Below are 26,315 nucleotides of genomic sequence, written 5' to 3' on the forward strand. Positions count from 1 at the left end.
GGGTAATGTGTAAAGAAACACAACAACGGTGTATTACTTAAAAATGTCTATTTAATGGTCATTCCATCAAAATCAAGCAGAATCACATTTCAAAAGTATATATATATATTTTTTTAAGGTGCATTTTCAAGTTTTATTTGGGCTTTATGTCTTCTTAGCTGCTTCAGGTGTTCTTGCAGATACAATTAACATAGGACGTTCTGAGGCTAATAGGTTCTCATGCACTGAAAGACAATTTCTAATAACACTGCGCATGTTGGGATACAATAAAAATTTCAAAAGCCATGTGTAATTTCAGAAAACGTAATACCAGTCATGAAAGACATTTTCAACATAAAATTTAGGCACTCTTTACTTTGGAATAGCCACAAAATATTCCAACAAGAGTTAATGCACTTTGTGATTACCTCTACTAAAAGATAATTCTCAATTAAAATCTATATTATTAAATAACATTTAAATTAGAGCCCATTATATTTTTATCATTATTGCAAACCATTTGCAGCATTGTGTTTTCATCAAATAATGCCATCCTACTTCTATTGCTCATCGTGGTACTCATCTTTTGTGGTGCGTTTTTTTATAGAAGAACCTGTAACATTCACAGATAAGCATCTCCCCCCTTTTCCTGCTAACACCTGAAAAAGAAGGCCCTAACCAACTTTTAAAATTATTCTTGTATTTTCTGCTGTGGTTACTTTCTTAGCAGGCACACTGCAGCACATGCGAGGCTCCCTGGAGACCAGAAAGTATTCACCAAGGAGCCATGACTGATTCTGAGACTCAGTTCATATGCTCAGTCACTCTGTGGCTAAGTGCATTGCTCTGTCTACGTTCCCACCCACTGTGCTGATACACTGACAGGTATGGAGCCAAGGAGACGGATGCTGCAATTTGTCACTCCACTTTGCACAATGCCAAGGCCACCCAGAACTGGGTTTACTTTAGTAAAAACTTGATAATCTCTGCAGTGGTTCTGGGACTTCCACCTCCTCATCTGAAGCCTGAGAGGTAGGAATGATGCCTGCCCACTGAGATGCCATTAACTCCAGATGAACTTCCCAGACCTGAGCATAACTTAGCATTGTTAGAATTCAGAACATGGATGCTAACTGTTTCTGCTAAGAAGGTACATTTGCTCAGTGGTATGCAATTACGTAGCTAAGAAAACAATTAGAAAGCCGTTCAAAATTTTTAGATTACAGTCTGCAAATTGGCTCATCACAATCACCAATGACTAACTTATAAAGATCTATCCAGAGAAATGAATTCAAGACTTATTTGACGATAAGTCGTACAGAAAAGAGCACAGTAATTTCCCACAGGAGAATTTGCTTTTTCATCACGGGGATTACTGCTAAGTTAATTACACTGCTAATGTTTTCTGGCGTATTTGAAGAGACAATTAGCATACGTAAATCAGGAGTGAGATGACAAGTTGCTTAACATTTGTTTCTGTTCATCGGATGTGATCTGGTTGCTGCTTAGCCTCTATATGAGTCAGGATGGGGAGAGAAGACCATAAGGAATGAGAGGTTGTTAACTTCTGTTTAAGCAAATATAATCAGAACCACTTACTACTAGTTGATAAACACTGATGTTAAATGCAAAATGCATAAGACTCAGCTGTTGGAAATTAACCTCAGCAAGACATGAGAGATGCTGGGAAACATTATGGTTGACGTGGGAAATTCATGTGAAACCCAGGCCATCTTTCCTGAGCAGAGAGGTTGGGACGGTAAGGATGAAGATGGGTTTTATCCTTTCTCAGAACTTTGTTTTTCTGTGAATTTTCTACAACCACATCTATCTTGTGATTGTGACCCAAGGCTCAGGATAGCACGGTTAAGACTACAGTCCCTCTCTGGCGTTTCAGAATGGCCACAGCTTCCTCATGTGTGACACCTTCCAGAGTCTCGCCATTAACAGCTAAAATCTGATCACCTCGCTTCAATCGGCCATCATCTGCAGCTGCTCCCTACAAATAAGAAACATTCCAGTTTAACCAGGGTGAAGCAATGAATATTCAAATAATATTAATATTATGGTGTGCATATTAAAAGAAAACTTTTAAAACTACCAATTAAAATGATTTCTAGGTAATGTTTTTAAATTAAGAAAACTAAGAAAAATGTAGGATGTTATTTGACCTAAGGTTGAATAGTAATTATAATTATGCATTGTTTACATAATATACTACTAGAAATGTCCTGACATTCACTTTTTTTTTAAATACAAGTAGGACCTTATTTCAATATTCAGTACTGAATGGAATCTGAATGTCATATCATGTCATTTTCATGAATATGTAGCATACAAAGGCAGAACTGAATCTGGTGTTCGTTTTATCGCCAACACCATCATCATACAGGGTTCCATTATACTGAAAAGGTGTCAGCACTGTAGTGATTTATCAAAAGTGACTATAGCCTCTAAATGGGTGAACTGTATGGTATGTGAATTAGATCTCAATAAAACTGTCCTATATGTAAATACACAGAAGTGGAGCATTTCTAAAATTTTACAATATCATATTCAAAACTGTCAGCTTTATCTTTGATCCACCTAAACAAGTTTCTAAATGACTACTTTCATTACATATTCAGTCATACATGGCTCTTCGGCATGGCACAAAACAAGTGAAACTTGGGCTTTTTTTCATTCTAAAGCTGAGGATCAAAAACATCATGATATTATTAGAAATACTTCGGAAGAGTGAAGAAAGACAAGACATAGAAAATGATTCACAGGAAGCTTTCTCCATCTGCCAGGGTAATTTTGAGAATTCTTTGAAAAGTTCATGCCAAAGGAGTACTCTACATGATTTTGAATTATGGGGAAATTAATCAAGGCATGCAGGCACCTGGTCCCTGATTGACTCCTGCAGAAGCCGAGCTAAGAGGCACTGACACTCCAGGGACCTGTGTCCCATAGTGTAGCGGTCCTGACCTGTAGAATTACCTAGAATTTCAAAACCGTGACAAGGGTGGAATTCCTGTATAAAGGTGTCATAAAAAAAAAACTCAAAACCAGGATTATACTGGGGGGGAAATACCAAGATCAATCTGCACCTTTATTCTTTTTTTTTTTCTTTTTAAGAAAGTGTGTATGGATAAATCTAATTTTATTTAAATAAATTTTACATGCTGAGATTTAAGGGCTTCAGTAAACTCAAATACCTGTGTAATTACTTTTTTAAAAAGCATGTTAAGCTCTTCAAGTTTTCATTTTCACCAATGGAAAAAGGATGGTTTTTCAGCTTTCTAGGATGTGTACACTGTTTCAGGTGTTGCTGTGTTTACTTGATAATTACACTGACCTGTATCTCCTCTGCTCTTTTATCAGTGTGGTATCTGTAGGCTAAACAAGGGAAGAAAGAAATAAATGGCTCACAGACTGACTTTCATCGAGCTAGGACACATGGCCTTACCCTTTTGCGGTGTCTCAGCTCGGTCACTTCCCCTTCCCTGATGCTGTAAAACGGGCTCAAAGAGCTACCTTTGGGCCTCCTCCAAAGATTAAGTGTATGGCACAGGGTATCTGCACAATTGTGGTAGTATAATGAAATGAATGATGATCAAACTCATGTTTTCTGATTTCACAGGCTTCAAAAAACTGCTCCCTCGATTTTCAGGGTTACTGAAGTCTTTAGGCCAATCTCATGTTGGTTTATAGTAAAATCAGGCTGCTGATGGGACTAAGACCAAAAGCTGGTTTTGATTTTGAAGTTTTCAATCAAACACCTGAAAGAAAACGGAAGGCCCTGGCAGCCTGTTAATCAGACTAAGCCTTTCAAATCCTATATGCCCTAAGAGCCTGTGAGGCTTCCTACTTTTGGAGGGGGAAAAAAAAGACCTGGATGGGCCAAATTAATTTCTTAGTTGAGCAAGAGAACTGTTAAAAGATGCACAGGACACCAAAAAGGTCACATAATAACCCACACCCTGTGGACATCCGAGATCCAGAAACCTGAATCAGAGATAAATATTTTATAGAACATATGTTCAGTGTTTAAAAAAAAAAAAGAAAACATATAGCTATAGTTCTTAGAGCTTCAAGAGTCCTGTGGGGGGAATCTTTAGCTTGGTGTCAAAATCTGTTGTAGAAAGAGTTCACTTTAAAAGAACTCTTTTGCTAGCTTTTAGTTTATTGATTCTCTATAGAAAACTTTTATATTATGATATATTAGTTCACTCTGATAAATAAAAAAAGAGAGTCATTAAATGAAACCCTATCATAGGGAATTCCCTGGTAGTCAAGTGATTAGGACTCTGTACTTTCATTGTTGGAGGCCCAGGTTCAATCCCTGATTGGAGAACTAAGCTCCCACAAACTTTGAGGTGTGGCCAAAAAATCAAATATATTATAATGAACTCCATGAAACTGTATGAATAGTAATAATGATAATTTGCACTGAAATATTTTACTGACACTGAATTAAGTAGGTTATGAGCTAGTACCTGGGAACTTTTTTTTTCTGCTCAGAGTTTTTCATTTCATGTATGTCTCACTTTACCAAAAAGGTCCATTCCTTAAAATATGAAACATACCAAGGATCCTCAATATTTATTACAATGTTACTACTTATGTAGGTGCTTTCTAAATGATCACTTTCAATGAAAAGAGCATTCTGTGTGAGCTTCAGTCTGTTCATTATTCACACTAATCTTGTCCCCCTTGATTTGATAATAGTTTCTTTTTAAAAATCTGCCAGCAATGCACGTCCTGATGTTCTGAGAAACAGCACCTGACTCATTCCAGTCTCTGTGAACGTGTAGACAGGGATAGGCACAGACTGCTGAACTAGGCCCCAGGGCAAAAGACCTTAGAGCTAACCTGTCCTCTCTCGGGACTGTAGCCCATGTCCTCACACGTAGGAAGTAAAGTCACTCAGTCGTGTCTGACTCTGCAACCCCATGGACTGTAGCCTACCAGGGTCCTCCGTCCATGGGATTTTCCAGGCAAGAATACTGGAGTGGGGTGCCATTTCCTTCTCCAGAGACAGGTAGGAAGCGAGCTGATGATTAGACATTCTGGAGGGACTTTACAGAGGCAAAGACAGGCAGGCAGAACTTGCTGAAAGGTGGGGGCTCACCGAGCTGCCTTGCCACTGTCCTTATCTCCAGAGTTGGCTCTTTTAAATGCAACACATAACAACCCCCTCAAAGATTATGACCACAGCTATTTACAGTGTTATCTTAGGAAAAGGAGGGTCTATAGGTGGTTTATCCATGTTGGAGATTATCAGACAGGGACAGCACTGTTATCCAGAATGTTTCTTTTTTTTAAATATTAAAAAAAAAAAAACTATTCCTTTTTTGGCCACACCGTGTGGAATGTGGGATCTCAGTTCCCCAATCAGGGATCGATTTCCCTGTGGTGTAAGTGCAGTCTTAACCACTGAACCATCCAGGAAGTCCCAGAATGCTTCTGATCTGCCTTCCTCTCCTTTTCATCCATCACCAGCTGTATGTTTGGGAATAACATGCCTCCTTAACAGACAATCTTGCGAGATGGCGATAGGAGTGGAGATCTGCAGCTGCCTAACGTGTTCCAAAAGCAGGAGCTGGAGGATTAAGTCTGTGTCAGATCACAGACCCAGTTAACAAGTGATAAGGTCTGCACAGGTAAAAGCAAACTTGTGTGTAGGGTATAGCACAGCTTTCTAGAAAGAGAAAGAATCTATCATATCTTTTTTGAGGGCCTTTATTTCTTTAGGAAAATAAAGCACTAGGAAGCAATTTGATCAATTAGTAAACAAATGACTGTGATAAAAGCATTGAAGAATAAAGTTGCAATATCAGTACTAAATACTTTTCAGAGATCTTAAAAGTTTATAATGAATTTAGATTCCAACTTTAATAATGAAATTCACACCATGACCTGTGTATTAAGTAGGATGAATTGGACTAATTAACTCCTGAAAAACACCATTATCCAGGCTTAGTCTAACACACTGGGCTGTCCTGTAAGTACTTGGCAGACTATTGGAAGAGAGAAAACCACCTTTAGCTAAAACATCCTGAGGTTTTGGTGATGGGCAGCCATTAATGCTGCACTGATCCCAGGCTTGTACAAAGCTTTATGCCATGGCCCTCTGCTATCTTTCTTTAGTAGAAAGCTAAATCTTTGTTCTAGCCAGAACAATACTTCCAAGGCCAAAGAGCTTTTGCAGAGAGTGTGCCATGCTCCTTATACTGCTTGTTTAGAGAAGACACTCTTTGAAATCTGTTAGCATCTACTTTTGTAAAAGGGTCCAAAGAATATTATACTTCTTGTGATTCTACTTTTATAAAAGAATTCTTCTTGCACTTGTGTGGTGCAGGAATTTTCTATAAGATGAAAATGAAACAAGCATACATGCATGCATTCAGGTGTCAAAGTGAAGTAAAGTAAAACATTAAAAAAAAAAAAATCTCACCTAAGTTTCATTAAAACAAAAAAAAGTACAGTAAAAAGGAAAAAAATACCTTTGCAAATATAGTCTTGACATAAATTGGCAGGTCTCCATGGGGACTTCCAAAACCCCCTACAATACTAAACCCCAATCCTTCAGAGCCTTTCTCCAAAGTAATAATCTTAGGTGGAGGTGTTCTGAAAGCACAATGCACGCTGTTTAATTCAAGAATAGATATTGAGAGGAAATTTCATTTTCATGGAAGAACACAGATTTGAAAGAGACTTTCATACTGCGAAACAATGAAGGTCAGCTTATCAAATCAAATTGTCAGCAGTCTAGAAACTTATTTTGAATTTCCCATATTATGCCAATATTCTGGATGTTTTAGAGGTTTCTCTTTCATAAACCCACTGTTTTTTTAACTACAAAATAAAGTCATGATGCTGAAGTTGTCAAAGTACTCTATTTGCTTAGGTTTTAACTTTTAAAATTACTGTTTAAAGCCGAGCAGAACTGTCTTTACATCTGTGAAGAACGTGCGTGGAGATGGCGAGGTAGGATATCACTTGAGCTTGTTGTACCCCGCAGTCTGCAGGTGGACTTCTGAACAGGTGATGTCAGCCCGAGAGTTCAGGGAATGGCTGCTCTTTTGCCGTCTGAATATCCTCACCACAAGTGATCCCCACTTTCACGGAGAGTGGGAAATCATTCTTCAAAGCCCACGTCTAATCTTCCCTGACGCCTTTGGAAGCATTCACCCCAACCTTCTCTGTCCTCCCTTTGTACTTGGTTTACATTTCCATACAGCACTTGCCATATTCCTTAACCATCCTTCTCCTCTACCAGCCTAAAAACTCCTGCAGGCTCTGCCCTCTGAGTATTCCCAGCACCAAGCACTGTGCCTGTCACAGCCTCAGGATCATGACTTTGTAAATGAGAACTGAAATCTAAAAGAGAGAAACCAAGGTGAAGCAAAATGGTTAAAGAGCATTTGTTTCAAATCTATCATTTGGATTGTCAAAGCTTCGTCCAGTGTGGAAGTCATCTCTCTCAGAAACAACATAGCTAAAAATTAAATTACCTGTGTGGGTTCACAAGGAGTTAAGCTTAACTAACGTCAGTTTCTTATTCCTGTATGTAGTTGTCCAAAGGGTAAAAACCTAAAAGAGTTCCAACACCCCGGGTCCTGTTGCCTTATTTGCAGGTTTGTCTGTGTATCCTGGCAGTATCACTTGTTTTGCAACAGCATGCTTGTCTGAGAGGCAGCAACATCTAATATAAGTGCAGCCAGTCGTGCGCTATTTGCAAACTCAGAGAAATTTGCAAACCTGGGATACGAGCAACCTCTGAATATGCTGTCTGCCTCAAACACTCTTCCTCTGTGCCTTGATTTTGCCTGGCTTATTTTAAGCTTGATTTTCAGCCGCTTCCCGTTGACACCTGCTGTTTGCTGATGCACCTACTGGTTGTTTACAGCAGGCATTTATAGTAATTTCTGAATGTCTATGCCATATATATTTTAACTGTTTCCAATGACACTCCAGCTTTTTTCAATTATTCTAAAATTCAGCTTAGGCATTTAGTGCCAAGTACATTCCCCAGCTGAGTTGCCTCTCTTCTGTGGTTTCAGAGGATCCTGAGCTTACTTCTCTCTCTTATTGAACTTGGTTCTCCAGCACTTACCGACTGGTTTATAACCATGGATTTATGGGTCTGTGTTTTTAATTCTCTGGCAGTTTCATGAGAACTGGGGCAATGGCCTTCGCCTATGTTTCTGAGTTTGAGTCCTCAGGACCCAGCACTTGTACAGTGTCTTAGGAAGGCACTCAATAAATATCTGCTGAAATAATGGCATATTACCCCCTATGGCTGAATGGTAATGATGCCATGAATGTGACTCTACCTTTCATCACTTTGTGGCCTTATAAGCATTCTCAGTAATAGCCCACTGACTAGACATGAAGATTCATGTCTCCTCTTTTAAACATAGCCCCCATTTCCAAGGATATTGAGGTGGGAACCTTGAAGTCCAAAGCCATTGTTTTAAAGCTAGTCCCTGGGGCCCACCAAATCTTTAGAGACCTTCATAACTGTGCCTATTCACAATTAGAGCCTGTGTTCTTGAGGAGAGGAGGAAACCGGCTCCACTCCTCCACTGGCAATACTACATGGAGTTTGTTTCCATTTATCTCACACTTTCAATTCATTTTATTAGTTTTAATACACTTTCATGTAGAAGACTAGTAAAAAAATTAAAACCTCCAAATGTTAACAGTGGTCAGATTATAACAATCTTTAAATTCTTTTATGCTAGTGGTTCCCAGCCTGCTGGCAGCTGTGGGATCATAGCAAAGTACCCAGGGTAACAGGGCACCTCTGCAATTCCACAACACATTGAAGGGTGTTACATGAACACTATTCTTCATACAAGGGTCCTGATTTTCTTTTTTAAATAAAGGGCCACTATGGCTTTAAAGTATTATACTTTCATGTATTTGTCCATTTTAATAGCAAGCATTCATTATTTTCATAATGAAAAGAAAGTAAAATGAGCCTAGTTCAATATTCTTAAGAAAAACAAACTCAAAGCTCTTATTTAAATTGATGAACAATCAGGAAAAAGTTGGGAATGGCTGTAATCATCAGATCCTTCCAATAAGTCACTCAGATCAGTCCACAAACATTTATTGAGCACTGGCTAGTGACTTGTGGAACTGGAGTAACTTCTGGGGCAGCATTTCTCAAAGTCTGTGTCCCCAGCTTATCTGCAGCAACATTTCCCTGGAGAAACCCAATGTTGACCACCTTCTCAGGCTCTCTGAATGGGCCAGAAGAATCAGCATTTTAAAATATGCCTTTTTTGATTATTTTTATGGATATTCTAGTTTGAGAAACACTGCTTTGGTGAGCGACTTTAATTTCAGTGACAGGTTTTAGCAAAAAAAAGCCAGCAAGTATGACAAGAAGAGTTAACCTCAGAACAAGACTTTAGCTTAGAAACCGAGGGCACGTGCTTCTCTGCATAATAAAGCAGGGTGAGCCTAGGCTATCAATCTGGGTTTCTAGGCAGACAGGGCACACGCACAGTGGCCAGATGCAGTGTGTGCAGGCCCGAGAGCAACAGTTCATGAAGAACTCGCGTGATGCAACAAAGCCCTCTGAGACGTGGAGCAACCTGGTGTTTTCTTGGAGGTTCTCCAGGACTCAGAAAATGTAATGTGCACTATCCATTCCTCTCCCTTAGGGAGCACACTCTACAGTCTGGACAAGGTCTCGCTGAGCTTTGCCCACACACTTGAGAGGCACTCTGCTTCTAGAATACTCACTCTGTGTCCTCCAGATGATGCTCGGCAGTGGGTGAACCAATGCGGTGGCCTGTAGACAGGTTCTCAAGCTGAGTTGCTATGGCACTTACATTGGTATCTGCTACAACCTGTTGGGGGGAAGTCAGAGCAAGACAACCCATCATAAGTCAGGGGAGAATTAGAGAAATCATACTCTATCCAACCATCAGTTCTCAGTCTTGCCTTATCTAACCTCTCTGTAGCATTTGACACAATGCATTATTCTTTCTCTTAAACTGTTTTCCTCATTTGGCTTCCATAATGTTACACGTCACTAGTTTCTTTCTACCTTCTGGCCATTCCTTCATAGCTCGCAAAACTCTTAACTCCCAGAGGGCCATAGATTCACTTCTGGAGCTTCTTCTCTTTCCATCTCAACATCCTCTTAGTTATCTCAGGGGATATCATATCACCTTCAGAATTTAAATATGTAATGATAATTCCTGAATCTATACCTTCAACACCACCTCTTACTTAACTCTAGACCTATGTATCCAATCACCAATTTGCCACCCCTAACAGGATGCCCGGTAGGTATCTCAAACTAATCTGTCCAACCCTGAGCCACCCCCCAGCCCCCGTCTCTGCTCCCTAGCCTTTCTTATCTCAGGTAACGCAACTGAATTCCTCCAGCCTTAGCAAATACCTTGGTGTCATCCTTGACCCCTCTTCCTTTTACAATCCTTTTCAATCCTCATGCAACTGGTCTTCCTATAAAATCATCTCTTGCTCGGAGTTTTAAAAAAACCTCCTCACTGGCCTCCCTGCTTCAGCCCCCCACCCCGACTCAGCCCATAGCAGTTAGAATGTTTCTGTTAAAATACAGAAGATTAGTTCACTCTTCTGCTTAAAATTATCCAAAGGAAATCTGGACTCCCTTGGATAAGAGGCTGAAGTTCTTAGATGGTCTATGAGGTCATCAGTAGGTGACCTGCTCATGACTCCACTTTTGTCTCCAAACTTTTTCCCCTGTGTTCACTCTGCTTCTTGAACACAGGTCTCCTGCATTGCAGGCAGTAAAGAATCTGCATGCAAGCTGGGAAACCTGGGTTCAACCCCTGGATTGGGAAGATTCCCTGGAGAAGGGAAAGGCTACCCACTTTAGTATTCTGGCCTGGAGAATTCCATGGACTATATAGTCCATGGGGTCACAAAGAGTCAGACATGACTGAGCGACTTTCAGTTTCACTCTGCTCCAGCTACACTGGCCTCCTGGCTTTTCCTCTAACGTGCCAAAGACATCTCCACCTTGGTGCTTTGTAATTGACGTGCATTTTTCCTGGAATTTCTGCATCCAGTATGTTCATGGCTAGCTCCTTCACTTCTCTCAGGTCTTTAAAATCACCTTCTTTGGCCACCGTAACTAAAATTCCCACACCAATGTCCCAGCCCAACATTTTATGTTGTTTAAAAAGAAACAACAGGCCTCCAGCACAGAAACAGATGCACAGATCAGTGGAACAGAAGAGAGAGCCCAGAGATCAACCTACACACCTATGGCCAATTAATCTAGGACAAAGGAGGCAAAACTATGCAATGGGGAAGACAGTATCTTCAACAGTGGTGTTGGGAAGACCAGACAAGTACATGTAAAAGAATGAAATTAGAATTTTTTTTCATACCACATACAAACATAAATTCAGAATGGATTAAATGTAAAATTGGAAACTGTAAAACCCCTAGAAGAAAACATAAGCAGTGCACTCTTTAATATAAATCTTAACAATAATTTTTTGAATCTGTCTCCTTAGGAAAAGGAAACAAAAGCAAAAATAAACAATGGAAAGTAATTAAAAAGTTTTTGCACAAAGAAAGAAACCATCAACAAAATGAAAAGGCAAATTACTGAATGGGAAAAGTCATTTGCAAATGACATGCCTTATAAGTGGTTAACATCCAAAACATATAAAGAGCTCATACAACTCAAATTATATATATTAAAAAAAAATGAACCACCTGGTTAAAAATAGTCAGAAGAGCTGACAAACATTTTCCCAAAGAAGACATATAGATTGAGAAAGGGCCCATGAAAAGATGCTCAACTTCACTAATCATCCTAGAAAAGCAAAGCAAAAGCACAATGAGACAGCACTTTACACCTGTCAGAATGTCTATTGTCAAAAAGACCACAAATAATAAATTGGCAAGACTAGAGAGAAAAGGGAACCCTAGTACACTGTTGGTTGGAGTGTAAATTGACACTGCTGTAATGGAAAACAGTACAGAGCAATGTAAGTGTCCATCAACAGAGGAATAGGTAAGGACTTCCCTGATGGCTAAGATGCTCTGCTTCCAATTCAGGGATTCCACCCTTGGCTGGAGAACTAGATCCTATTAAAGATCCCACATGCTGAAACAAGGACAGAAGATTCTGTGTGCTGCAACTAAGACCGGGCACAGCCAAATAAATAAATAAAAAGAAATATTTTAAAAACTTCATTTTATTTTAAAATAAAAGAATCCTTGACTTGAAAAAAAAACAAAACCCACACGAATGGACAAAGAAGATGGACACAATGGAATACTATTCAGTCATAAAAAATTTGCAATTTTTGCAAAACTTTGCATCCACATGAATGGACCTACAGGATACTATGCTTAGTAAAGTAAGTCAGAGAAAAGTACATACATCAGTTCATTTCAGTTCAGTCACTTATACATGGGAACTAAAAAATAAGTGAATGGATATAACAAAACATAAACAGACTTACTGATACAGAGAACTAGGTTATCCATGGGGGGTTGGGAAGGGGGAGGTGTGAGAAAGGTGAAGGGGATTAAGTACAAACTCCTGGGTATAAGATAAATAAAATACAAGGATGTCATATACAGCACAAGGAATATAGCCAATATTATATGGTGACTTTAAATAGAGTATACGTTGTACACCTGAAACTAATATTAAGACATTGTAAATCAACTATATTTCAATTTAAAAAATTAATTAAAACAAAAGAGGAGAGAACAAGATGGCAGAGGAGCTGGTGGATGTGGAGTACATCTCTCTTCACGGACACATCAAGAATACACCTTCAGACAGAGCAATGCGTGCAGAACACCAGCTGAGAGTGGACAAGAGTACCTGACCAGTGGGAAAGAATATATAGAACCACCACGCAAAACTCCATAGGATGAAGGAACTAGGGGGGAAAACAGGAGTGTTAGTAGGACTGCACCTGCCCTCGGCGGGTGGGAGAACTGAAGCAGGGGTCTGATCCCAACAGCGGGGCAATTGTCTGAGTCAGAGGAGAAACATTTAAGGCTGAGAGTGAAACAGCTGATCTGTGGTAGCCTAAATGGAATGAGAATCAGACAGTCCTGGCCACAGCCATACATATGCCGGGCAGAAATGCGGGTCTCCTGGAAGGGGCAGAGGCAGGAGCTGGAGTTTAGGGATTGTGCAGCAATCCCAGTTTGGGGGCTGCTGTTGACTGCAGAGAGATGGATCGAGGGGATATGAGGGAGGAGATCATGGTGGGAAATGCCCGTGGAGGAGAGCCAGGCAGCCATGAAAGCAAGGCAACACTGCTGAGTCACGCATAGGGGGTGGAGCCTTTACCATAGCCTCTCTCTCTCCACGTGTCAACAACAGCAGCTGAACAATAGAGAGGCTGGACCATCAAACACCTGAGGCACTGAACTACAGAGTAGGACCCCAGCCAGGTGCCCCTTTAAGTGCCTGATGCACTGATCTACAGAAAAGGACCCCAGCCAAGGGAGCCCTCTAGATGCCTGAACGGGTGGAGCTACAGAGAAAGACTGGTCAAAGAAGCCTTCTGATCACCAGCTACAAGAGGCTCAAAAAAAGACTCTGATAGGGCCATAACTCCCGCTGCGGAGGCAGTCTGTGTCCCTGAATACTTGGTGCCACCAGGGTCCCCGCAAGCCAAGCAGCTGCACCATCTTCACACTCAACTCACACTGGGGCAGAGCTGCCACAGGCGGGAAAAAAAAAAGTCTCGTGTGTATGTGCATAGGGTCGCTTTGGTCCTGTCCGACTCTTTGCCACCCTGTAGACTGTGGCCTGTCAGGCTTCTCTGCCAGAGAGGGGGTTCTCCAGGCAAGAATACTGAAGTGTATTGGCCAATACTAGTTGCCATACCCTTCTAGAGGACTATATTTCTACTACCCTAGGCACCAACCCCCCTGAGTACCTGGTGCTGCCAGCACCACTGTGAACCAATCAGCTGCATCACTTCCATACCTGGCCTTCACAAGGGCAAACCCAAGCCCTCCAGCGTGGCCTCAGGAGCTAAACCCCAGTGGACGACCCACATGTAGGGGTGGAAATAAAACCACAACTGAAACCAAGGGGCAGTGCAGCTAAGGAAGAAGACCCAAAACCTTCCTACCAGCTGTACAAGCTGCAGATTAAATCCACACATCAACTAAGCAGACTGTGTCTATGGAATATATAAAAGGCCATTGAGAGCTCCCACAAAATAAAACGCCCTAGCTCTGATAGCTGTGGACATTGGAGGCAAGAACACACAGGAGCGGGACAGATTAGAATGTGAGCAGCCCCCACAGCAGGTCCAGAGATCAGTACAGTGTTGGAGGGCATCCTAGGGAGGTAAGGTGGACTGTGACTCCCAGTGAGGGAAAGGACTCTGACAGCAGTGACTCAAGAAAGACATTTATTATTCTTATTTTTTGACTTGTTCTGTAGATTCTTTTGGATTTCCCCTCCCCCCATCTGTTGTAGTTGTCAATTCTATTGGCACTAAGAAATCCAATTAAGCTTTTCAGCTTTTTTTGTTTTTTCTTTTTCCTCAGTCACATTTTTTATTGTCATTATAAATCTCTGCCTCTATGATGGGCTTTTGCAGTTCTGTGGAGTTTTCCTCTTTTTTTTTTTCTTTTCTCTTTTTTAAATTAAAATTTTTAAACCTATTATTATTTCTTCTACATTTATTCTTTGTTTGCTTTTCCTACTATTCTTTTCCCTTTGCAGTTAATCTTTAACGTATATAAATCTTCTTTATCTACCTCTGTTTAACTTTGCATATCTATTCTTTCTTCTTTTCTTTCTCTCCTTTCCTCTCAATGTATTTGTAGGTTTATTTTCATTGCTTTATTCCCCAGTTGGCACCTTGCTTCAGTTTTGTTTTCCAGTTTGTGCTGTAACCAGTTTTGTTCTGGTAGGTATAATTTTTGCTTTCCTTTGTTTGCCAGGTCAATCTATTGTACTTAATTTTTGTTGGACTGTTTTGGTTTTGCTTATGGGTGTGTATGTATATGTGTATATTCAGTCACACTTTCTGCTGTTGTTATAAACCTCTGCCTCTACACTGGGCTCCTGCAGTTCTGTGGAGTTTTCCTTTTATCCCCTTTTTCTTTCTTCTTCCATTTTTTTTTTCTCTTTTTATAATTTTAACTTTTAATTTTTTAAAACCTATTATATTTTTTCTACATTTATTCTTTCACTTTCCAGTTTGTGCTTAACTTAGTTTTGTCCTTAACTGGTAGATATGATTTTTTATTTCCTTTGTTTGCTGGGTCAATCTACTGCTTTATTTTTGTTGGGCTGTTTTCACTTTGCTCGTGGGTGTATATGTATATATGTATATTCCATTATTTTAATTATTATTTGCCTGATTTTCTAACTGCCATTTGCCTGGTGTTCATCTTTGGTTTCTCATTTTCAGATATTTGTTTCACCCTCCCTTAATGTCATAACAAATCACTTGTGGAATCTTCCTTCCCGACCAGAGATCAAACCCTGAGCCTTTGGACTCCAAGATCCTAGACTACCAGAGAATTAACCCTAGGGAATATCAAATAATGAGAACTCACAGAGAGGAAACCACTTGAATACAAGACCTGGCATCACCCAACCACCAGTAGCACCCTGTGCAGGACACCTCATCTAAATGACAAACAAAACAAAAATGCAAACCAAATCATTAGCAGACAGGATTACTACCTCACTCAACCTTGCCCATCAGAGGAAAAACAAACAAACAGAAACTCAGCACAAATCTCACCCTATACGAACCTCACACAAACCACCGGACCAACCTTAGGAGGGCAGAAACCGAAAGGAAGAAAGAATTCAACCTTCTTCAAGGAAAGAATTCAACTTTCCTTGAAGCCTGTGAAAAGGAGGCTGCAAACACAATAACTTAAAAAAAAAGAAAAGTCAGAGAAATACTGCACAGATGAAGGAACAAACCAGAAACGCAGAGGTTCAAATAAATGGAGAGGAAATAGGAAAATTACCTGAAAAATAATTCAGAATAATGATAGTAAAGATGATCAAAAACCTTGAAAACAAAATGCAGAAAATGCAAGAATCAATTAGCAAAGACCTAGAAGAATTAAAGAGTAAATGTACAGAGACAAACAACACAACTACTGAAATCAAAAATACTCTAGAAGGAATCAATATCAGAATATCTGAAGCAGAAGAACGAATCAGTGAGCTGGGAGATAAAATGGTGGAAATAACTTCTGAAGAGCAGAATAAAGTAAAAAGAATGAAAAGAGCTGAGGACAGTCTCCGAGGCCTCTGGGACCATATCAAATGCACCAACATTTGAATTATAGGGGTCCCAGAAGAAGAAGGGGAAAAAAAGGATATGAGAAAAATTTTGAAGATTATAGTTGAAAATTTCCCCATTGTGGGAAAGGAAATAGCCAATCAAGTCCAGGAGGCATGAAGAGTCCCATACAGGATAAACCCAAGGAGAAATATGCCAAGACACATACTAATCAAACTAACAAAGACTAAACACAAAGAAAGAATATCAAAAGTAGCAAGGGAGAAGCAATAAGTAACATACAAGGGAAACTCCATATGCTTAACAGCTGATCTTTCAGCAGAAACTCTGCAGGCCAGAAGGGAAAGGCAGGATATATTTAAAGTACTGAAAGGGAAAAATCCACAACCAAGATTAATGTACCCAGAAAGAATCTCATTCAAAATTGATGGAGACATAAGTAGCTTTTCAGACAAGCAAAAGTTAAGAGAATTCAGTACCACCAAGCCAGCTTTACAACAAATGTTAAATGGACTTATATAGTCAAGATATACAAGAGAAGAAAAAAGACCTACAAAACCAACCCCAAACAATTACAAAATGGCAATAGGAACATATACATCAATAATTACTTTCAATGTAAATGGATTAAATGCTCCAACCGAAAGACACAGACTGGCTGAATGGATACAAAAACAAGACCCATGTATACTCTGTCTACAAGAAACCCACTTCGACCTCAAGACACATATAGACTGAAAGTGAGAGGATGGAAAAATATATTCCGTGCAAATGGGAAGCAAAAGAAAGCTGGAGTAGCAATCCTCATATCAGACAAAATAGACCTTAAAAGAAAGATTACAAGAGATAAGGAAGGACACTACATAATGATCAAGGGATCAATCCAAGAGAAAGACATAACAATTGTAAATATCTATGCACCCAACATGCTGCTGCTGCTGCTAAGTCACTTCAGTCATGTCTGACCCTGTGTGACCCCATAGACGGCAGCCCACCAGGCTCCTCTGTCCCTGGGATTCTCCAGGTAAGAATACTGGAGTGGGTTGCTATTTCCTTCTCCAATACATGAGAGTGAAAAGTGAAAGTGAAGTCGCTCAGTCGTGCCCAACTCTTTGTGACCCCATGGACTGTAGCCCACCAGGCTCCTCCGTCCATGGGATTTTCCAGGCAAGAGTACTGGAGTGGGTTGCCATTTCCTTATCCAATGCACCCAACATAGGAGCACCTCAATACATAAGACAAACACTAACAGACATAAAAGGAGAAATTGACAGTAACACAATAACAGTAGGAGACTTTAACACCCCACTCACATCAATGGACAGATCATCAAAACAGAAAATTAATAAGGAAGCACAAGTCTTAAATGATACATTAGATGAGATGATCTCATTGATATCTTCAGGACATTCCATCTAAATGCAGAATACACCTTCTTCTCAAGTGGAACATTCTCCAAGATAGACCACATCCTGGGTCACAAATCAAACCTCAGTAAATTTAAGAAAACTGAAATCATAACAAGTATCTTCTCCGACCACAATGCTATGAGACTAGATATCAATTACAAGAAAAAAACTGTAAGAAACACAAACACATGGAGGCTAAACAACATGTTTCTAAGTAACCAATGGGTTACTGAAGAAATCAAAAGGGAAATAAAAAAAAAATTTCTAGAAACAAATGACAATGAAAACACGACAACTCAAAATCTATGGGATGGAGCAAAAGCAGTTCTAAGAGGAAGTTTATAGCAATACAATCCTACCTCAAGAAACAAGAAAAACATTGAATAGACAACCTAACTTTACACCTAACACCACTGGAAGAAGAAGGAAAAAGGCCAAAATTAGTAGAAGGAAAGAAATCATAAAGATCCAAGTGGAAATAAATTTAAAAATGACAGAAACAATAGTAAAGATTAATAAAACTAAAAGCTGGTATTTTGAGAAGATAAACAAAGTTAACAAACTCTTAGCCAGACTCATCAAGAAAAAAAGAGAGAATACTCAAATCAACAAAATTAGAAATGAAAAGGGCAAGGTTACAACAGACAATGCAGAAATACAAAGGATTATAAGAGACTATTATGAACAACTATATGGCAATAAAATGGATAACCTGGAAGAAATGGACAGATTCTTAGAAAAGTTCAATCTTCCCAGACTGAACCAGTAAGAATTAGAAATTATGAACAACCCAACTACAAGCACTGAAATTGAAGCTGTGATCAAAAATCACCCAAAAAACAGAACCCCAGGACCAGATGGCTTCACAGAAGAAGTCTATCAAACATTTAGAGAAGAGCTAATGCCTATCCTTCTAAAACTGTTTCAAAAATTGCAGAGGAAGGAACACTTCCAAACTCATTCTACAAGGCCACCATCACCCTGATACCAAAACCAGACAAAGACAACACACAAAAAAGAAAACTACAGGCCAATATCACTGATGAACATAGATGCAAAAATCCTCAACAAAATTCTAGCAAACAGAATTCAGCAACACATCAAAAAGCTCATACACCATGATCAAGTTGGGTTTATTCCAGGGATGCAAGGATTCTTCAATATACACAAATCAATCAATGTGATACACGATACTAACAAACTGAAAGATGAGAAGCATATGATAACCTCAATAGATGTATAAAAAGCCTTTGACAAAATTCAGTACTTGCTTATGATTAAAACTCTTCCAAAAAATGGGCATAGAAGGAACCTACCTCAACATAGTAAAGGCCATATATGATAAGCCTATAGCAAACAATATTCTCAATGGTGAAAAACTGCAAGCATTCCCCTAAGATCAGGAACAAGACAAGGGTGTCCACTTTCACCACTATTATTCAACATCATTCTGGAAGTTCTAGCTACAGCAATCAGAGAAGAAAAAGAAATAAAAGGAATTCAGATCAGAAAAGAAGTCAAGCTCTCACTGTTTGCAGATGACATGATACTGAACATCAGTTCAGTTCAGTCGCTCAGTCGTGTCCGACTCTTTGCGACCCCATGAATCGCAGCACGCCAGGCCTCTCTGTCCATCACCAACTCCCGGAGTTCACTCAGACTCACGTCCATTGAGTCCGTGATGCCATCCAGCCATCTCATCCTCTGTCATCCCCTTCTCCTGCCCCCAATCCCTCCCAGCATCAGAGTCTTTTCCAATGAGTCAACTCTTCGCATGTGGTGGCCAAAGTACTGGAGTTTCAGCTTTAGCATCACTCCTTCCAAAGAAATCCCAGGGTCGATCTCCTTCATAGAAAACCCTAAAGATAGTATCAGAAAATTACTACGGCTAATCAGAGAATATAGCAAAGTTGCAGGATACAAAATCAGTACACAGAATCACTTGCATTTTTACATACGACCAATGAAAAATCAGAAAGAGCAATTAAGGAATCAATCCCATTCACCACTGAAACAAAAAGAATTAAATATCTAGGAATAAACTTATATAAGGAGATGAAAGAACTGTATACAGAAAACTATAAGACACTAATAAAAGAAATTTAAAAAGACATAAACAGATGGAGAGATATTCCATGTTCCTGGGTAGGAAGAATCAATATTTTGAAAATGACTATACTACCAAAGGCAATCTACAGATTTAATGCAATCCCTATCAATTTACCAATGGCATTTTTTCACACAACTAGAACATAAAATTTCACAATTCATATGGGAACACAAAAGACCCCAAACAGCCAAAGCAGTCTTGAGAAAGAAGAATGAAGCTGGAGGAATCAACCTTCCTGACTTCAGGTTATACTACAAAGCTACAGTCATCAAGACAGCATGGTACTGGCACAAAAACAGAAATACAGACCAATGGAACAAGATAGAAAGAGCAGAAATAAACCCATACACCTATGTGTGCCTTATTTTTTACAAAGGAGGCAAGAATATACAATGGGGCAAAGACAGCCTCTTCAATAAATGGTGCTAGGAAAACGGGACAGCTACATATAAAAGAATGAAATTAGAACACTTCTTAACACCATATACAAAGGTAAACTCAAAATGGATTAAAGACCTAAATGCAAGACCAGAAACTATAAAACTCTTAGAGGAAAACATAGGCAGAATACTCAAAATGACATAAATCAAAGCAAGATCCTCTATGACCCACCTAGAATAATGGAAATAAAAACGAAAGTAAACAAGTGGGACCTGATTAAATTTAAAAGCTTTTGCACAGCAAAGTGTGCTATAAGCAAGGTGAAAAGACAACCCTCAGAATGGGAGAAAATAATAGCAAATAAAACAACTGACAAAGGCTTAATTTCTAAAATACACAAGCAGCTCATACAACTCAATACCAGAAAAACAAACAACCCAATCAGAAAGTGGGAAAAAGACCTAAACAGACATTTCTCCAAAGAAGACATACAGATGGCTAACAAACCCATGAAAGATGCTCAACATCTCTCATTATTAGAGAAGTGAATCAAAACTACAATGAGATATCACCTCACACTGGTCAGAATGGCCCTCATCAAAATGTCTACAAACACTAGATGCTGGAGAGGGTGTGGAGAAAAGGGAAACTTGCACTGTTGGTGGGAATGTAAATTGATATAGCCACTATGGAAGTCGGTATGGAGAGTCCTTAAAAAACTAGGAGTAAAACCAATCCCACTCCTAGGCATACACCCAGCGGAAACCAAAATTGAAAGAGACACATGTATCTCATTGTTCATTGGAGCACTATTTACAATAGCTAGAACATGGAAGCAACCTAGATGTCCACTGACAGAGGAATGGATAAAGAAGTTGTGGTACATATACACAATGGAATATTACTCAGCCATAAAAAGGAACACATTTGAGTCAGTTCCAATGAGGTGGATGAACCTAGAACCTATTATACAGAGTGAAGTGAGTCAGAAAGAGAAAGATAAATACCATATTTTAACACATATATAAGGAATCTAGGAAAATGGTACTGAAGAATTTATTTACAGGGCCACAATGGAGAAACAGAGAATAGACTTATGGACATGGGGAGAGGGGAGGAGAGGGTGAGATGTATGGAAAGAGTAACATGGAAACTTACATTACCATAGGTAAAATAGATAGCCAATGGGAATTTGCTATATGGCTCAGGAAACTCAAACAGGGGCTCTGTATCAGCCTAGAGCGGTGGGATGGGGAGAGAGATGGGAGGGTGTTTCAAAAGGGAGGGGATATATGTATACCTATGGCTGATTCATGTTGAGGTTTGATGGAAAACAGCAAAATTCTGTAAAGCAATTATCCTTCAATAAAATGTAAACTTTTTAAAAAATTGAGTAAAGAAAAAAAAAAGAAACTGGCCCCAAATAGAGCCACATATGCTAAGCCCTCCAAGGACTTAACACCTAGCCTAACTGCAGTTTCAGCTGCTCCTTAGAGTGGAATTTTAAACCAATCAGTCTGGAATTTCCTCCTCAAGACCAATCAGAGAATCTACTTAATAAGTCCTACCAGAAATAATCCACTCTTTTAACTTCTTATCCTACCCTCCTTCCTATAAAAGCCTTTCAGTTTTGTATAGAACCTTGGAGTACCATTCTATTTGATAAATGGGATGCATCCCAGTTATCATGAATAATAATAATCCATGAATAATGATATAATAATCCATGAATAATGATATAATTCATGAATAATAATATTCATGAATTATTAAATAAAGACAAACAGACCTTCAAATTTACTCAGTTTAATTTTGTTTAACAATCTCCTCCTTCCCTGCTTTATGTTTTCTTACTACTATTACTATCTAATTAACTATATATATATTTTGCCTTGTCTTGTCTTGTCTCGAAAGTGTGAAAGTGAAAGTCCCTCAGTCGTGTACGACTCTTTGTGACCTTATGGACTATACAATTCATGGAATTCTCCAGGCCAGAATACTGAGTGGGTAGCCTTTCCCTTCTCTAGGGTATCTTCCCAACCCAGGGATCAAACCCAGGTCTCCTGCATTGTAGGCGGATTCCTTACCAGCTGAGCCACAAGAGAAGCCCTGTCCTGTCTTATCGCTTCATATTAGCATGTGAGGACATGAAGTTTGTCTGTTTTATTCACCACCGTATCCCCTTTATGTAGAACATGTCTATATAGGTGTTCAAGTAATATCTGATGAAAGAACATCTCTTGATTTCCTATGATTCGTGTTTGTTCTTGTTGTTCAGTCACTCTGCCATGTCTGACTCTTTGCAACTCTGTGGACTGCAGCACGCCAGGCTTCCCCATCCTTCACCATCTCCTGGAGCCTGCTCAAGCTCATGTCCATCAAATCGGTGATGCCATCCAACCATCTCGTCCTCTGTTCTCCCCATTTCCTGCCTTCAGTCTTCCCCAGCATCAGGGTCTTTTTCAAAGAGTCAGCTCTTCGAATCAGGTGGCCAAAGTACTGGAGCTTCAGCTTCAGCTTCAGCATCAGTGCTTCCAATGAACGTTCAGGATTGATTTCCTTTAGGATTGACTGGTTTGAACTCCTTGCAGTCCAGGGGACTCTGAAGAGTCTTCTTCAACACCACAGTTTAAAAGCATCCATTCTTCAGCCCTCAGCTTTCTTTACCAGATTTCACATCTATACATGATGACTGGAAAAACCATAGCTTTACCTAGATGTACCTGGGTCAGCAAAGTTATGTCTCTGCTTTTTAATATGCTGCCTAGGTTTATCATAGCTTTTCTTCCAAGAAGCAAGTGTCTTTTAATTTCATGGCTGCAGTCACCATCTGCAGTGATTTGGGAGCCCAAAAAATAAAGTCTATTATTATTTCCATTGTTTCCCCATCTATTTGCCATGAAGTGATGGGACCAAATGCCATAATCTTAGTTTCTTGAATGTTGAGTTTTAAGTCAGGTTTTTTACTCTCCTCTTTCACCTTCATCAAGAGGTTCTCCAGTTCTTCTTCACCGATTCACATTTAGATGGTCCCAAACAAAAGTATGGCACAAACAAAGAGTGGTGCAGTGGTAAGGAATCTGCCTGCCAAAGTAAGAGATGTAGATTTGATCCTTGGGTCAGAAAGATCTCCCAGGATAGGAAATGACCACCCACTCCAGTATTCTTGCCTGGGAAATCGCATAGAGAGAAGAGCCTGGCAGGCTATAGTCCTGAGTCAAAAAGAGTCAGATGTGACTGAGGGACTGAGCATGCACACAAACAAAAGTATAGAACTGACATGTAAATAATCAGTTATATTTCTATTCTGCAAAAATATTGCAAAGAATTAAGAAGAAATATGGTATACCTCTGACAGAAAGAAGATCTGAAGTTGTTTTTGCCACTTAAATGGTACTATGCTTAAGTTTCAGTTTTTTCACCTGTTAAACAGGATTCATAAAAAACCTGCCTTGTATGCTTATTCTGGAGTTGTCTTCTACCTCAACTAGTTATCCAAACTTCTTTCTCAAGGGCTCTTGGGCTATCCTTGCTTCTGATGAACTGTCCTTCTAGATGATATTAGCACACAAGGACAGAGTGAGTTCCTTAGACAGCAAGGAGATCAAACCAGTTAATCCTAAAGGAGAACAACCTTGGATATTCCTTGGAAGGATTGATGTTGAAGCTGAAGCTCCAATACTTTTTGGCCACCTGGTTCAAAAAGCTGACTCACTTGGAAAAGACGCTAACACTGGGAAAGACTGAGGGCAAGAGGAAAAGGGGTGACAGAGGATGAGACAGTTGGAGGGCATCATTGACTCAGTGGACATGAGTTTGAGCAAACTCCAGGAGATAGTGAAGGACAAGGAAGCCAGGCATGCTGCAGTCCATGGGTTCACAAAGAGTCAGACAGGGCTGAGAGACTGAACAACAACAATGGGGTGAAAGGACTTTACTTAACAGCAGTGCAAGAGCTTGATTTGATTGCAGTTTCAGGATAAGCCAACAGAGGGCATGACTACCAAAATACGAATAAGTAAGCTTAGCTGCAAAGAGTCGGACACGACTGAGCGGCTGAACTGAACTGAACTGAAGCTTAGCTGCATCTGCTAACAGTCTGACTCTGGCTGGATCAGAACACATTTTGGGTGAAGCATCCTATTCTGGGGGGAAAACACTGTTTTGTATAAGTTATAAGATCTTCTAGAAATACTATCATATAAAGAATGAATGAATTGGGGGGATATTTAGGATAAACAACAAAAAGGAAAATGACAAACTGTCCTCTACACTTCCCACCAGTTTTCTCTCCTCTCCTCCCCAGCAAGTGTAGTGGAGGAATTATCTTTGCCTGTGACTTAAGTAATCCTACCTCCTCTCAGCCTACATCATTTTCAAAAGCCCACTCCGTTCCAGTTGCCATCCCCAGGGTCCGACCTGGACTTCACGACCCCGTCTCTGGCTTTCCTCCTGCTGCTGGGCCACTCTTCTATCTCTGCTATTCTACACACCCCTCATGGCTCAGGCCTGGCTGCTTCCCACTTGTACACACAGGGTCTAGGGTACAGCATCCACATTCCCACAGCTTTCAATTCCAATCATGTGCTGACAGTTCCCAACTTAGTTTGTTATATCCAATTGCCAACTCAGTATCTGCATTTTACTCCCTCAAAGCCTTATTAAAATTAATACAACGAAATCCAAATTCTTGATCCAACAACCAAATCCCTTCAATTCATTTTCCTTTTAGTTTTCCTCTTCTGAGTAGATAGCACCTCCAGCTGCCTAATTAGAAACCCACTAGGTATAATCTTGAAAATACCCGATTGATTGCTGGCTGGTGATTGCCCAGCTGGAAAGGTGCTAGGATGCTAACCATACTGATGCTTATTCTGAATAATCTACCACCAAATCCTCTGGACTCTACCTCCAAAATATTTCTCAAGTCTGCTTTCTGTCATCTCCCTAGTGACCATCCTAATACAATCCATTATCACTGGCTGCCTTTTACCTGAAATCCCCACTTACTCTCTTCTACACAATAGACAGTTATTGTTTGAAATATAAAAGGGATAATGACCCTCCCCTGCCTAAATCCTTTCAGTGATCTCTCTATGCAAGTGTCCTTTCCAGAATTACTCCTCTAATTCCATCTATATCATCCCCTCCTCCCCACATTCCACAGTTCTTTCTGCCTAGAGTCCCTTCCCCGGCCCAACCTGGTTTGAGCCCTGAAGCCAAACCAGTTGGCCTGGCATCAGCTTAAAAGTCACTTCCATTATACTAACCTTCTTTGATAACCTATGTTTAATTTTTCCTGTTTTCCTCTCTGTAGCACTCTGAATATTCCTCACAAATTGTCATGATATTAATACATTTTGTATGATTGTTAACAGTCTTTCCAACCAGTCCATCCTAAAGGAAATCAGTGCTGAATATTCATTGGAAGGACTGATGCTGAAACTGAAACTGCAATACTTTGGCCACCTGATGCAAAGAACTGACTCATTGGAAAAGACCCTGATGCTGGGAGGGATTGGGGGCAGGAGGAGAAGGGGATGACAGAGGATGAGATGGCTGGATGGCATCACCGACTCGATGGACATGAGTTTGAGTGAACTCTGGGAGTTGGTGATGGACAGGGAGGCCTGGCGTGCTGTGATCCATGGGATCGCAGAGTCGGACACGACTGAGTGACTGAACTGAACTGAAAACCTTCTTAACGAATAGAGCACATGGGGTTCAATTTTCTGAATTTCCACAGAACAGAGTGAGATTGGTTTGGGGTCTTTTTAAGAAGAAAAAAATCTAGCAGCTAAGGCAGTTACAGAATGGAAAGGTTCAGCTGGTTAGGACATGAGCCCCCACAAAGGAAGCACTCAAGTAGAGACTCAAACTCTATGGATTTAGGATATGGTGAAGGGGATTCCTATGTTGTAGTTGTTGTTTAGTTGCTAAGTCATGTCTGATTCTTTTGTGATCCTGTGGACGGTAGCCCGCCAGGCTCCTCTGTCCATGGGATTCTCCAGGCAAGAATACTGGAGTGGGTTGCCATGCTCTCCTCCAGGGGATCTTTCAAACCCAGGAATCAAACCTGCATCTCTTATGTCTCCTGCATTGGCAAGTGGGTTCTTTACCACTAGTGTCACCTGGGAAGCCCATGCGGTGTCAGGCAAATCACCTGGT

At 40.0% G+C, this 26,315-nt stretch overlaps 1 protein-coding gene across 1 annotated transcript in view; it reads right to left on the bottom strand.

Moving 5' to 3' along the window:
- Positions 1–847: 847 nt before the first annotated feature.
- Positions 848–26,315, bottom strand: part of PATJ (PATJ crumbs cell polarity complex component) — a 371,645-nt gene continuing 346,177 nt past the window's right edge. Inside the window, exons 42-44 of the mRNA XM_052636620.1 lie at positions 9,727–9,833; positions 6,471–6,612; positions 848–1,978 (exon numbers count right to left, since the gene is read on the bottom strand). Coding sequence (XP_052492580.1) covers positions 1,832–1,978; positions 6,471–6,612; positions 9,727–9,833 — 396 coding nt within the window. The 3' untranslated portion in view covers positions 848–1,831. The remainder of the gene's footprint in view (positions 1,979–6,470; positions 6,613–9,726; positions 9,834–26,315) is intronic.

This window comes from Budorcas taxicolor, chromosome 3, assembly GCF_023091745.1.
Source record: "Budorcas taxicolor isolate Tak-1 chromosome 3, Takin1.1, whole genome shotgun sequence".
Taxonomy (NCBI): domain Eukaryota; kingdom Metazoa; phylum Chordata; class Mammalia; order Artiodactyla; family Bovidae; genus Budorcas; species Budorcas taxicolor.